This window comes from Centruroides vittatus, unplaced genomic scaffold, assembly GCF_030686945.1.
Source record: "Centruroides vittatus isolate TY-2023 unplaced genomic scaffold, ASM3068694v2 contig_1777, whole genome shotgun sequence".
In the NCBI taxonomy this organism is placed as follows: domain Eukaryota; kingdom Metazoa; phylum Arthropoda; class Arachnida; order Scorpiones; family Buthidae; genus Centruroides; species Centruroides vittatus.
In genome coordinates, this window is record NW_027121088.1 from 273790 (window position 1) to 289074 (window position 15285).

At 28.0% G+C, this 15285-nt stretch overlaps 1 protein-coding gene across 2 annotated transcripts in view; it reads right to left on the reverse strand.

The window, feature by feature from the left end:
* The window catches only part of LOC136969357 (microphthalmia-associated transcription factor-like), a 65565-nt gene that overhangs the window by 8144 nt on the left and 42136 nt on the right, over positions 1-15285 (reverse strand). For both annotated transcript variants that reach the window (XM_067263484.1, XM_067263486.1), the window contains one exon: positions 1724-1816. In XM_067263484.1, coding sequence (XP_067119585.1) covers positions 1724-1816 — 93 coding nt within the window. The remainder of the gene's footprint in view (positions 1-1723; positions 1817-15285) is intronic.

Sequence of the window (15285 nt, forward strand, 5' to 3'; positions counted from 1 at the left end):
TATGTGGTGTTTGTTATCTGTGATGCATTTCTGGAGGCAATTTTGGCAACTTCCATGCAAATAGCTTCCTTCAGTTCTTGCAAAGAATGGGCTTATGCTCATAGACATGTGCCTTGAGGTGTTCCTACAAGAAATAATTGCATGGATAGATTGGGCGAATGAGGAGGCCAATAGCAAGGTTGTGGCCAAAGTTTTCAATGCTAAAACGTGTATATTGGACATTCAGCACCGCCATCCTGTAAGCCTAGAAGTTTAACAGTGGCATTTGGAACGTCGAGCATGATTCCACTAATGTTCCAAACACCATTGTCAAACTTCTAGGCTTACAGGAAGGCTGCACTGAATGTCCGACGTACACGTTTTCACATTGAAAACTTCGGCTGCAACCTCGCTAATGAATGTCACTGAACCCGGAGGCGAATACGGAAGAGACAACGAATAACATCAATTGATGTTCTAGCTGTGTGGGTCATTGCCCCATCCTGTTGAAACCACAAACATCTGATGGGATACGTTTCCACTGTATGCAAGGATGCAGAAACATATTCTAATGAGATGTGTATGACTGAATAATCCCCTTTGTGTACAACCGTTTTCTTGGTCATATGCAAACACACAGTGTTCTATCGTCCATGGCTTCGTCCCTTCAACTGAAAAGACAATGCTAAGACCTCGCTACTTTCACACTATCTGCCACAAATCTGCCACTCTAACTCGTGGTGAGTTCTAGCCATTTCAAAAATGTCCATCCTTTCTGCCTCACCCTGTATATTTTGTGTATAATGAATCAAGATAATTCATGATTTATATAAAAATTTTCTTCAAAAAAAAGTACTAACTTAATGTTTCTGGAGTACTGATTTGTCTTCAGAATATCAAAAATTTTCAGGATTATTGTTCAAGCAAAAAACACTTTGAATCCTGTTACAAAGTAAATTCAAACAAAAAATTTTTCCTTATAATCTGATATATTAATTACATTATTACAATAGAAAGTGTAGACAAATGATAGTAAATATCTAAGGCAAACAATAAAGATTAAAACAAAAAAATGATACCAATGATAATGGAATAGTCAAATAAGACTTTCCATTCTTCTACTTCAATTTATCATTAAGCAATCGGTAATTATCAGTTAAGATATGAACACTAACATAAAACAGCACTATGTCTCCAATACACTAAGTAATTTAAGAGAGAACTATTTTGTTCATGGGCAAGTAATAAAATTTAGGTATTTAATTATTTGATTGTGAAAATAATTTTTTCAATAAATGTTAAATAATGAGATAAATATACTTGTGTAAATAAAAGAAAAATAATATCCAAAGATAATTTTTGACTTTAAAAATGGCAGTTTTACTTTTTAATGTTTATTTTTTTATTTAATATAGAACTTCAATTCAGTTTAGAGTCTTATGAAAGACATATGTTCTCTTCTAAAAATGCCATTAAAAAAAAAATTCAAACTATAAAGTTGTTTATAACTTAAAAATGAATAATACAAATTCTGTTTCATGTTTTAAGAGAGTCTTCAAACATATCGGTATCTATTTTTTCTTGTAGTTAATGTGAATACAGTATCCTTTCTGTTTACAAGATAAATTGGCAGAAAACAGTACAACAAAAAATATTTACAATAATTGTACAGTATTTTAAATGTTAAATACTGTACTTCATTCTTAGGAGAGAGTATTTTATTTACACTTGTAATAATACTTACTGGTAAAGTCTTTGCTTCTAAATGAAAATACTTGAGATCGGTATCCATCTCTCTTTCTGGAGGAAATACGCCATCCCAAAATTCATCATCCACCTTGAAATATAAATAAAAACCAAATTCAAATAATAATTTAAAATGATAAAATGCTAGTCAGAATGCTTCCAACAGTTAACTTTAATATATTATGAATACTTATGGAAGAAAAAAAAAATAGGATAAAAATTTTGATAGGCAAACATGTATGGACAAATTCACAATCTAGAGAGTAAGAAATGACACTTGTTTTTACTGTCAAAACTTCTTAATTGATAGAGTAACCAATAAAATTTTCTAAATGTATATATTAACATAGCAAAATTAAAATATTGAATGAAAATTGGTTCATTAAATTTTCTTTCATAAATATTTAAATATGTAAATAAACTAATCCATACAATAGAAATGATAAGAAATTTAGATTATACATATTACTTTCAATGCCCAATTTTAAGCATTATGTAATTTTGATTGTATTGAAAAGGAGGTGTGGTATTTATCTCTAGTTTTAAATAAGTGTAAATGATAATAACTGAAACCAACCTTTGAAATCAGATAATTCAGATAACATTTTCAGAGCATAAAATTATGCTTGAAATACAAATTAAATATTAAAAGAATACAATGCATAGTCTCAATTCTAATTGCTTTTGTTTTGTATAGTAATATAAAAATGTCTATAATTAACTCAAAATCTCAAGCAGACTAATGTTATATTTTTGTATCAATTATACGCTAATGTTATAGTTATAATTAGTATTACTATACCAATAGATTTTAAAATGTTTAAGTATTTCATCATCATATTTAATTTTTATTTTTGAAAAAAGCTTAAAGTAAATATTTGATTAGTATTTGTTGGAATGTTGTATTATTGTTATTGTTATCTTTAATAACTTTAATCCTGCAAATCAGGTTGATTATTTTAATATTTGATTTATTTAATGAAAACAGTCTTTGAATTATTTATTCACTCATTCCTAATTTATCACCACATTTAAGTCAAGCTATTATTTAAATGCAAAAGTTGCATTTCTTTGAAATAACTTTTGTACTTTTACAATTTTAATACGTAATAATGAATACTCTAAAGTTAATCTAACTCAATACAAAAGCAGACAACTTGTGTCCATAAATATTTAAAAGAAAACTCAATTTGACTAAGTGATCATAATTACTTTCAGAATTAGGTAGTCCTGCTTAATTTCTATCATGATAAAAACAGTAATATTCAGTCAATATGACAAATACTGTATTGTTAAATTTAACTTTTCTGTCAGTTCTATAGAATATATTGTCACTGAGTATTTATGTGATGATTTCTGTACTTAATAGCAATTATAGCTATTGTTTCTGCTAGCTAATAATTTTTTTATATCATAAGAGGTAAATATAGCATTGTGTGTGTGTGGGTGGAGGGCACTAACATAGTCTATATATACACAGTATGCACTATGCTATATTTATTTTAAGATTATCACAATAATGATAATAATATGTACACAAAATCTATACAAGAGCATCATTCTGAATGGTATTTGCAATCACACTATGCAATGGATTACACACTATACAATAGTATAGATATTTAAAACAACATGGTAGAAAAATCAGTACACATTCTTTAAAATATGTTCAAAATTTAAAAATTACAAACCCAATTTAGTAATACTTTTTGCTAGTTTTAATGGTAATATTTACATACATCAAATCCCCAACTGAAAATTGATTGCAACGAACACCTTGAAGAATAGTTAAACTCTTCAACTATTCTCTTGGTGTATCAGCTATGGAGAAGATCCATGTAACCATATAAGTTGACATACAACTTTTCTTTACTACTGTTATTCATAATTAATAGCAAGATTTCTATTTATAAACAACTTTTTAAACTTACAAACTATTGAACTAAAGCTAAATTAAGTCTATGAATGCCTGAATGAATCAGCTCTTTATTTCCAACTACTCATTCTTTCTTCTTTCACACACACAGAATGTACTATAGCTATGACAATTATTCTTAGTTTAAATGGTAAAATTTTATTCATATTATGCAAAATTTAAAATATGTATGGCTTGCCTATAACATAGCCTTTATGTAATTTGAAAATCTATTGTATTTTTCAATAGATACTTGCATGTATTAAGCTATAAAAGGGGTTTAGCCTGAGGATACCCATTCAACACAGGCAAAAATGTTAGCACTTCCCAATTTTTTTCTGCTGGTTATTTGGTATTTTTTGTATCAAGTTTACCCAGTTTTTGAGTGGTTGTATTGCATCTATAAAGCATATTATTACTTATACCATTAATGAAATAAATAGCATATAATAAGTAAATATTCTTTATCTGTCAGTTTTATTACTGAATTTAGAAAATTAATTATCAATTAAAATTTATTAGTAATATTTAATATTTAAATAAATCTTTAGAATATTTTAAAATGGTATTTTCACTGTTATTTGAGCATCATTAACTAAACAGCATTGCTATAAGCAAATAATCTACAAGCTTAGAAGTATCATCTATTGAAAAATGTATTTTTTGAAAAATTGGAATAAGAATATTCTAATTAATGAAATAAAATCAATAACTAAATTTTACTGCATTATAAGTTTCAAAACATCCAAATATGCTTAACCTGAAGATGGCCATTTAAGATAACCAAATAAACTAATGTTTTTGGCTTAATTAAAGAATTTGCTAGAAAAAAGAAAGAAATGTGTTTTGAAACTTAAATACAGAAGTTCTAGCTTACTGTGCATAGAATTTACTGCATTATCTAAGATGTAATAAACTATGCATTGAACTTATCAATTTACTGTTTTTATGTAAATGATAGAGGAGAAAAATAAAAATAGCCACAAATGAAACTTCAGAGTTTATTTATTTAAGATGATGATAAACATTTTATCACAAAACTAATCTTTTCTTTATAAAAAATCCAGCAACATGTTGCTTAACTTTCCTGGAAACATTTAAAACTCCATGTGCATTGCCATCTGTTATGATATTTTATTATAAAAATATGAAAAAGTTTTTAGATTACTATAAAATGACAAAAAGCTTAATTTTGAGAGTAAAGGTGGGTTTTATATAAAATTGTAAATGCTAATAATGAGTAAAATCATCATTAAGTCTGACTCTACTAGAGATACATATGACCCCCCCTTATCTTTCTATCACCTCAACCTTTAACCACCAAAATTTAATAGCACCAATCCCTCTAATAAACAAACCTTCCTGCAAAATTTCAGAAGTTTTCAACAAAAAGCACAGGAGTTATTAAGCTTTGAAGAGGGTGAAAAAAATCATGCCCTCCACACACACATACAGAAATCACCCCAAATGTTTTTTGCATTTCTTGACATTTCAAAGTTCTCTGAGTCCAAAAACGTAAAACTCTGGGGGGGGGGTCATTTCTGACTGATTACCACACTTTTCCTGTTATATATAACAGCTGGGAAAGTAAAATGAAGTATTTTTCCTGGATCTTTGCTGCTTATTCATTATCAAGTTTAAAAAAAAAAAAAATTAGATTATTCAAATTTTTACAAAAACTTTTTGTTAAATATTTATTAGTAGAAGAGCTTCTATTGTGTAGTTTTAAAAAATTTTTATATTACAAAAGCTATATTTTGAAATGAAAATTATTTTTAAAAAATTTATCTTTTCTTAATAATTTACTGTAATCTTGTCTAGAAATATTTAATTTTTACACAGATTTCAATTATTTAGTTTTTGGATTAACTGCAAAATCATCATCAAAATAATAAACTTTTTGTAATAACCTACATAATTTGTTAAATCATTATTTACTTTCATTTCATACATAGTAAGCTGAAAAATATTTATTTTAATGGCATTTACGAAGCAAAACAGAACAAGAACAAATTTTAGCATGTTTGGACTTTATAACATTTCTAATGATGAATTATTTATGCTTTTGTTTTTTTTAAATTCATTAAAATAATTTCAATAAAAAACAATAGTTCTATATATATATATATATATATATATATATATAAGGGGTTACATGAACTTTAAAAAAATATCAGTTTTTAAGTTCATGTGGCCTTTTATATGAGAGTTGTCAAAAAATTCATGGAAAATATCTTTTAAAATTGCTGCTTTGCAATAGTGTTTCATTTGTGCCAGTAGAGGTCTGAAACTAATATGCAAGATGGCAACCTGTTTTGAAATCATGGAGACATGCAATCATTCTATAAATGCATAAATCCAGCCTATCTTGCCTTCCTTGACTGAATGTGCCAAGAGAGCTGTAATTTTGATGCAGTTTCACCTGGGAGATTCAGCAGTGCAATGTCTCAAAACTCTCAATGAGCACTTTGTGAGCAAACCCCATCCAAGACTACTGCATTCAAGTGTTATCAGCACTTTCAATCTGGGTGCATCAACCTTGACAATGAATATGAAGGGCATCCAAGGGCTGTGATAATTCCACATAACACTGATGCTTCTAATGTCCTGTTTGATGAAGATTGATGGGTAAGTACCAGAGAGCTGGAATGCAACCTCAATCTCACATGGATCAGTCATTACCATCTTTCATGAATACTTGCATATGAGGAAGTGTTCATGTTGGATACCTCATCAGTTGAAGCTGAACCATATGGCAGATAATATGAATTTCTGCAAGTTTACGCTGGAGAAATTTAATGGCAGAACATCAGAAACAGTCACCAATATACTGACAGGTGATGAAACCTGGACTTACTATTATGACCCCGAAATGAAAAACCAGAGAAAGCAGTGGGTAGCTGAAGACAAGGATGTCTCCATCAAGTTTCTTTGGGAGCACAGTGTTGGAAAAGTCATGGTTGCAGTTTTTTCTGCCATTGTGGCATCCTTTCACCTGTCATCCTGGAACAAGGTGCTACAGTGACTGAGGAATGGTACTCTTCTGTTTGCCTGTGAAAAGTGCTTCAATCACTCGAAGAACATCCAAGGTCCAAGCTACACAAGAACATGATCCATCACAATAACGCTCCCAGACACAGAGCCAAAGTGACTCAGTTGTTTTTGGAATCCAGCAGGGAGGTCCAGCTTCCATATCCTGCTTATCTGCCAGACCTGGCACCTTGCAACTTCTTTCTCTTCACACGGATGAAGAGAAATTTAAAAGAAGGAAGTTTGATTCAAAGGAGAAACTGGTGAATGTGATGACAGCAAAGTTACTCAAGTTTTTGGAAGTGGATTTGCACGGATGCTTTTCAGACTGATTTTCTAGAATGAAAAAATCCATTGATTTCAATGGAAAATATTTTAAGAAACAGAAATATCTGTATGATTTTATTGTGTTTTCCATGAATTTTTTGACCATCCCCACATATAATATATATATATATATCATGTGTACGTATGTATATATATGAGACAATAAAAAATTATCATGTGTTTAAATATGTACAAGAGGATAAAAAAAAGACTTTGGCATCACTTAAATAATGTAAAAGTACTTTAAAAAAGTCCTCTAATTGTGAGAAACCTGAAATCAATATTGTAATTTAAATAAAAGATTGCCACTGTCTATGCTTTAAATGGGTTCCTGGTTTGGATAGAAAGAAAACAGACATAAAAATAATACAAATATACCTAATACCTAAATAAAAGAGCAATCAAATTTACATTTCTTTGAATTTGTTATTAAAAACACAATTGAAGTGCATGAAGTGAAACTTTATATACAATCATCTCATGAAGTGAAACTGTATATACAAACATCATGTTCATGAATGATTTCTGTTTAATCAATATACAAATCATAAATTAATGTTGTTATTCTTCATGCATATTATTATTCTCTCGTGAATGACCTATAGCACATACATACACACAAAGCTATTAGATATGGTTATTTATTAACAAAGTGAGAACTTTTAATAATAGATAATAAAAGTCTAAAAATTCATATATGGGGATCAACATAGATAATACAAATAAAATTAACACTTATTGAGTATTTATTTTCATGTCTTTATTACTTCAGATGATATATCCATATCATTATCAATGTTATATTTTTATCTGGAAGCATTATGTCATTAGTAACATGTAACTATCAAAAACATTACTAGTTAATTTAGAAATCAAATTTTCATCACATTCTTTAATGCATCTATTCATTTTTCTGCTATTCTCTTTTTTCAATTATCACCATTATTTTCTTACACATTTATTTATTGTTATATTAGGTTAAGTCTAAAGATCAAATGCTTATATTTTATATAAGTAATAAAAGCTTTCCATTTGTGAATTTCCCTTATTTTATAGTTTCAAAAATGTAATTCTCACTATTAGCAAAAAGCTAAATAGATTTACTTGGAATCCATCTCAAAGCTATTTATAAATAAAATAAAAATTGTTTTGTGAATTAATATCTGTTCTTCAAACATTTCATATATCTTAAGCATATATATTTGAATAGATAAACATTTATAAATAAATCTAATTAATTAAAACTTTTGAAAAGGTTTTAAGTGTAATAAGTCTATTTATTTATATATTTATCAACAGGATAATATTTATCCAGCTGAACATCAGCTGGCTGCACTGATAATCCAGATTTGAGTTTGGATCAGAATTTCAAAAATTTTTACAGGTGGTTTGATCATAATATATTGATCCACTCATCCCTTATATCTAGTTGGCCCATTCTAGATCTTATATCCACGAAACCATGACAGACATAAAAAGATGCCCTTTTAGTGTCCACAAAGTAAAGAGTCATAAAAAAAAAATTTATAAAAATATTTCTTTAAAATATAACATAGTCTTTCTTTTATTCAAAAATCAAAATTTAATAAATTAAAATGTTAAATTTCAATAGTTTTTAAAGTATAAAAATTAAGTTGCTATTCAAAATTAAATGGTTTACTTGTTGTTTACAGGGGAAAAAACATATAGATTTGTACATAAATTTGAATTCATAAATAAAAAAAATTCTAACTTTCAATTTTCCTTAATTATTAACATGTTTCATTTACCTTATTTAAACTTTTTTATATATTATTATCTACAACTGATAAAGATAGTTAATCAATGATTAAAATCAAATTATAAAGTCAACAATTTGCAAGATCAATTTATTTAAAACTAAGTAGTGAAAAATTGCGAACGATTTAAGAAAAAAAAACAATCTAATTTTAAACAATTATTTTGGATAAATGCCAATTATTTCATGCTATATCAATTTTTTTATATAAACTTTTACATTTGTTTGTCCTAATCCTATAAACACAAAATAGATGAAGCGATAAGTAAGATGAGAACTGGTATTTTTATTACTTGTACATAAAACTAAAGTAATATATTGTATAAAAAGTGGAAAATATATGAGAAGTCATATAAAAGATATGGTAATTTAATCTATAAGCATGCCAAAACACAATAAAAATTTAAATACTTTATATAAAGCAGAATTTTTATTTATTAAGTGATTAAATTACTTAAAAACATGAAATACCGTATAATAAGATTTTAAAATCATATACTGTATTTCACATTTAAACTGCACAATGTAAATAACGTTTTCAATTATAAATGATAATTAAATCTGCAAAAAACGAAAGTATTTTAAAAACCTATAAGAAAAAAGTATTTTTCTAATAAAATTTTATGTAAGCATATATAATATTATATATATAGCTACAATCTACAATGTTTTTCTAAATATAGTAAACTCTTAAAATAATTTAAACAACTTTTAGCGATTAATTCTAAAAGTTTTTCCACCTCAAAAAACACACATTTAAAAAGGTTATTCAGAAGACACGTGTTAAACAACAAACGTATTTTCATTGGAAGGTCGAACATTTAACTATTTAATCAAAGAAGCATTTACAAACCTGGTTTATCCTTTCGGACGTACGTTCCACGTCGTAGACCGGCATGGTCGCCTTTAAAAGCAAACAAAACCACCAAGCTACACCCTCCAGATCTCTTATCGCGTTACGTTTTATCAACGTCCATCATCCGGCCGATAACTGAGATGCAAGACATTAAAGTGAACAGACTTAAACATCCAAAAAATTCGAAATCGAACGAGTTTTAATAAAATAAAATTCCGTTCCTTTAAAAGTATCCGCACGATAATTTATACGATGAAAGAAAAGATATGACCTATTAAAAGTTGCATCTATCGATCTATTAAGTGGCTACGATACTCATTAAATACGCTTTAAAAGATACGCAAAACCCGATTATATCAATATATCTTAAAGTAAAAACTATCGAGATGAAATTAATTCGCTCGAAATTCTTTCAAGTTTCATCATGAAGAGACGACTACAAATTCCAAAATGTTTTACATTAAATTCCAAATTCGATCATATAATGTCAACATGATTTTAAACAGACTTACCGGAAACGATTTCATAATTTAACATCCATTTCGTGAAAATATCAAATGACAAATTAACATAAGATCGAATTAAAATAATACAAAAATGTACATTTTGTTTACAATAATTAACATTCCGAGTTATTTGTGCTTATATTTTACCAATAAGTTGATATGAGATAAATGTAGAGAAAACTTTATGCTTATATACCAGACATTAATCGATATGAAAATCCAGAGGTCAAAGATCGGCGTGTGTGTACTAATTATTATCAGTTGGTTCCGACCATCCTTGGGAATGAAACATATGAAGATCTAGAATAAGATTCCTTCCAGTATTTCTACATAAATATATAAAATATTTTTAAAAAATGAGAATTTTCGATTTTATTTCTAAGGATTTAAAGAGATTTTCTATTATTCGAAAGCATTTGTCTATGGTCTTTTATAGAATTAAGTGTTGTACCAGTAGATCAGATTACGAAATCTTCGTTGAATCAAAAAATTAAGAGCATAAAATTCATTAACACGCCAGTAAAAAAGCAATATATATATATTATATTATACATATATGGAGTATTTAAGTTGTCCGTTAATAATATTATAGGTAAGTTCATATATATAGGCTACACAGTCTATTTATAGATTATAAACCAACACTGCATAATAATTAATAATTAATTTTTTCATCAAATGACCTTAATTTGTAATATGTTATACAAAATTAATTATTAAAACTAGTACATTTTATAAAATCATTATTTAAATATAAAGAAAAAATAATAATAAACTTCACCTTAACGTCAGAAACTTCGCTTTAAGCCAAATAGATACAGGATACGAATTTATGTAACTTGATATAAAAAATAATTTATTATATGAAAAAAATAAATATTTGAAAATGAAGACGTAAAAATGTAAGCAAGTATTGCAATTATAAAAAAAAAGAAAAAAACTGCTGTAACATTTTACAGTAATTGCTCAATATTTTTTTTTTTTAAACTGATAATTTAACATCATCCAATTTTACAAGATTCGCCGTGTAACGATCTTTGTACATCGAACGTTAAAAAAATATTAAAATATTATAGTAATAGTTTTAATTTAGTTGCATTTAAATCTTCGACAAATAATTAGATCGTCTTTTAACAACACCCAGAAAAAAACTAAAAATACCACCTTAAAAACATCTTACCTGTTCTAGGTCAAACTAGGAAGAAACGCGATAACAAATAGCATTAAAAAAAAAAAAAAACATGAAATATGAAACCGTAGGATATTAAATTTTCCTCATTAACAAACTGGCATATTAAGCATCTTAAAAACTTGCTTGGCCTACTCTTAATGTAGGTTTTAATAACGAATATCAAATATCATTTCTCCTTTCTTAAAATTTTGCTTTACTAAATAATTACAAACTAATTTATTTTTCTACGTTTGTGTTAAATATTCCTATACAGAAAAAAAAAAGGTAGAAGTTGTAAAGAAATCACCGAAATGACTTTCGTTTTAACAAAAGAAAAAAAAAATGTTTTGTCATCCAAATTACAAAATTTTATATAGTACTTAATTTAGTAGCGTGATACGTAAAGGTCAAATTTTAATTAGTAAATACGGAAAATGAAATAATAACTTAAAAAATAATAATTGTGAATCCTGTAAGTCGAATTTCTATTATTATTTCACTAATCCTACAATCGAGTATTGTTTCGTTGATTTTAGAAAACAAGCAAAGAAGCAGCCTTTATTAAAAACGTACAGAATTAAACAATGATTTTTAATATTATAACTTATAAGTGAGAAAAACAATTACAAATCTCAAAAATAAAGTATATTTGGGATTCGTTATTATTTGTTAAATATAAAAATTAAAAAATAAAACTAAATTGTATCAACATATAAAATAAATTATTACAGAAGACATTTTTTTTATTTTAACTTCTTGCAAATTGTGAATTTATCATGAATGAAAACCTTTAAAAACATTAAAAATAAAATATTACAAAACAAATATTTCAAAAATACAGTCAAAGTTCGGTTTTCGAACTTAATTCGTTCTTAAAAGTTGTTCTCAAACCGAAACAAGTTTTCCCATAAGAAACAATGTAACACGGATTAATCCGTTCCTGACCCCCAAAACGAAGTCTTTTTTTAAAAAAAAATACCATTTTAGCTGTATTTCATGAATAAAATTTCCTAAAAATGCAATATAATATTATCTATATCTATATATATTATAAATGCATGTATATTAAAAGCAAAATATTCCATCACCACCAACCGAAACCGAAACCAACTCTTTAAAAAAAAGTGCAATAAATGGGAGACTAAACTCCGACTGCCTGGATGAAATACAGTATAACGAAAATCAATCAAGACAGACTACAAGTAATTTATTCACAATTTCCGGAACATTACTTTTCAACTGCTTTGATTTAAATTTTAATTTAAATTAATTAATTGATTTTATTTTTAGTTTCAGTGTAAAGGCCAAAGTTTTAACTATTATTTTTAGTTTTAATTAATTGGTTACCTAGTATTAGTAAATATTAATTATTGATGTTATAATATATATTATATTATTATATATTAATACATTTTTGTTATTTAATTTGAGTTAAGCACATTTTTAAACACGAATTCGTGAATGTCATTTACATTACGCGAATGGCAATTAATGAGTACGGAAGATCAGAATCTTACTGGAACGCGCATAGAAATATAATTTAAACGAGCAACAATTATTTATTGTGACATCGTCACAATGCCGTCTGCAATTTTTAAACATATTTTTAATTTATTTAATTTAAAATATATGCTCTCCACCTCAAATTAGTAGTGTCTTCCCCTTACATCATACTTTTCCTGTTACGAATAGAGTCGTGCCGATCATCTAACTCCCTTCGGAGGTAAAGTTTTGAATTGAAATAACGTTACTTCCGGTTTTCATCGGAAGTTCGTATATAGTTAGTTGGGGCTTTCAGCCCCTAAGCTTTCCGTATCTGGTTTCGACGTTCGTCTATCTAATTCCATTCTCGAGATTAAGGAACGACAGTGAGCCTTTATAGGTTTAAATTTGTTCGTAAATCGAATTATTTGTAATCAGAGGCGTCCGAAACCCGAGGTTTGATTGTATATATTGTATATATTGTAATATCATTAAGCCGGAATTTCTTTCTTATTAAAAATAATAACAACAATTAAATTGCGTAATTGTAATAATAAAACAACTTTATTTTTTGTGATATTTTATAGAAAATTAAATTTATAGATCAAATATGATTTCTAAAATATTAATACATCATCGTTCAATTTTTAAAAAATAGTACTGCGTTTGTATATTTTTTGAAATCTAAAAAGAAAATTACACAATTTACAGCTACAAATAACTTAAATTTATTTAAACAGTAATATTTACAAAAATTCCAGGCGTGATTTCAGAAAAAAATTTAAAATAATGCATTCCAAACAAGCACAAAATGCTAAAAATTATGTGATCTAAATTTCATTCCATTGGCACATTCGTAAATGACGGCTTCCATCCCAATATATTATATGCTTGCTACTTCGATTTGCATTAAATGTATTGCCAATGTTTGAGAATAAATTTAATGTTAGAATTAATTCCATAGATTCAGTTTGTATACGTACGAAATTATTGTACGAAGTATGAAGTTTCTCTTAAAAACGCAATTAAAACTGTTTATTCGCAAGCAATCTGAATAGTTTATTCGACAACTGAGCAATTTTGCTTATCAGATAAAATTTAAATTTGGATTGCAAATATTTATGAAATCCTTTAGATAGCTAGACTAAATATATTAGGCTGCAATTTGAAAAAAATTGTAGACCTATAAATTCCCACTGTCGTCCGTCTGTCTTTCCTTAATCACGAGAACGGAGTTAGATAGATGAATGACGAGACCAGATATGAAAACCTTACGGGCAGGAGGCCCCAATTAACTATATATGAACTTCCGATGCAACCAGAAGTCACGTTATTTCAATTCAAAACTTTTCCCCTGAAAGCAGTTAATGGATGATTGGCACGACTCTACTGTTAAAGGAAAAGTATGATGTACAAGGGCAAGACACTACGGTACTAATTTGAGGTGGAGAACATATATTTTAAATTAAATTAATTAAAAATATGATTAAAAGTAGCAGCACGGCATTGTGACAATGTCAAAATAAATAATTGCTCGTTTTCATACAATTATTTTGTCATAAAACAAATTTCTATTAGTTATTCACATGATTTAAAACGTTTGAATCTCAACATTTTCGTCAAGAGCAGAGGCAATCCTTTCATTACATTAAAGGCAGGAAATCTAGAGAGATCATATATTAGTAATAGGTTCAGATATGTTTTGTGTACAAAAACATGATTTCGGTGAACAGTTTCATTGTGCGTAATTTTATACACATACATTAGTATTTGTTCCATTAGTATGGATTTTAAAGAGCTTGATCCTTTACAAAAATTTACTGAAGTTTTTATCAAGTCTCCAACAATCTGATAATTAATTATGTACTTTGATAAGGAGTACATAATTAATTACCAGATTGTGAACACAAAATTTAATAATGTGAACACAAAATTTATAGAATCAGTACAGACAAATAATGGACAAAATAAACAAGAAATACAATCTTAAAACACAAAATTTCAAATTTTATTCTAAACTAATAACTTATAACAATTACTTATATTCTATATATGAGGATCATTCAAAAAGAAACGAACCAGAGGCCTAGGAACAGAAACACTTACCTGTATGTCAGAAATATTGGCCCTGGCTGTTGAGGCACTTGTCCCACTGTGACACAAGGCAGTGAATGGCTGTCTCGTAAAAGTCCCAGGGCTGCATTGTCAACCAGTTCCAAACGTACTGCTAGTCATCATTGTCGTCCAGCTTCTACCGTCACTCGGCGGTCCTGGGTAACAACTCCATCAACCAGCTAGACAATGTCATCAGTAATGTGGCATGGTGTTCCTGACCGTGCATCATCGGCTAATGACACCTGCCCTTCCCTAAAGTGCTTGTGCCACGCCTTGACCCTTGCAAGGGACATGCTGTGTTCACCGTACACTTGTGACATTCTTTGATGAATGTCCATTCCCCCTACTTCTTCCGCTGTCAGAAAACAAACAACACCTCTT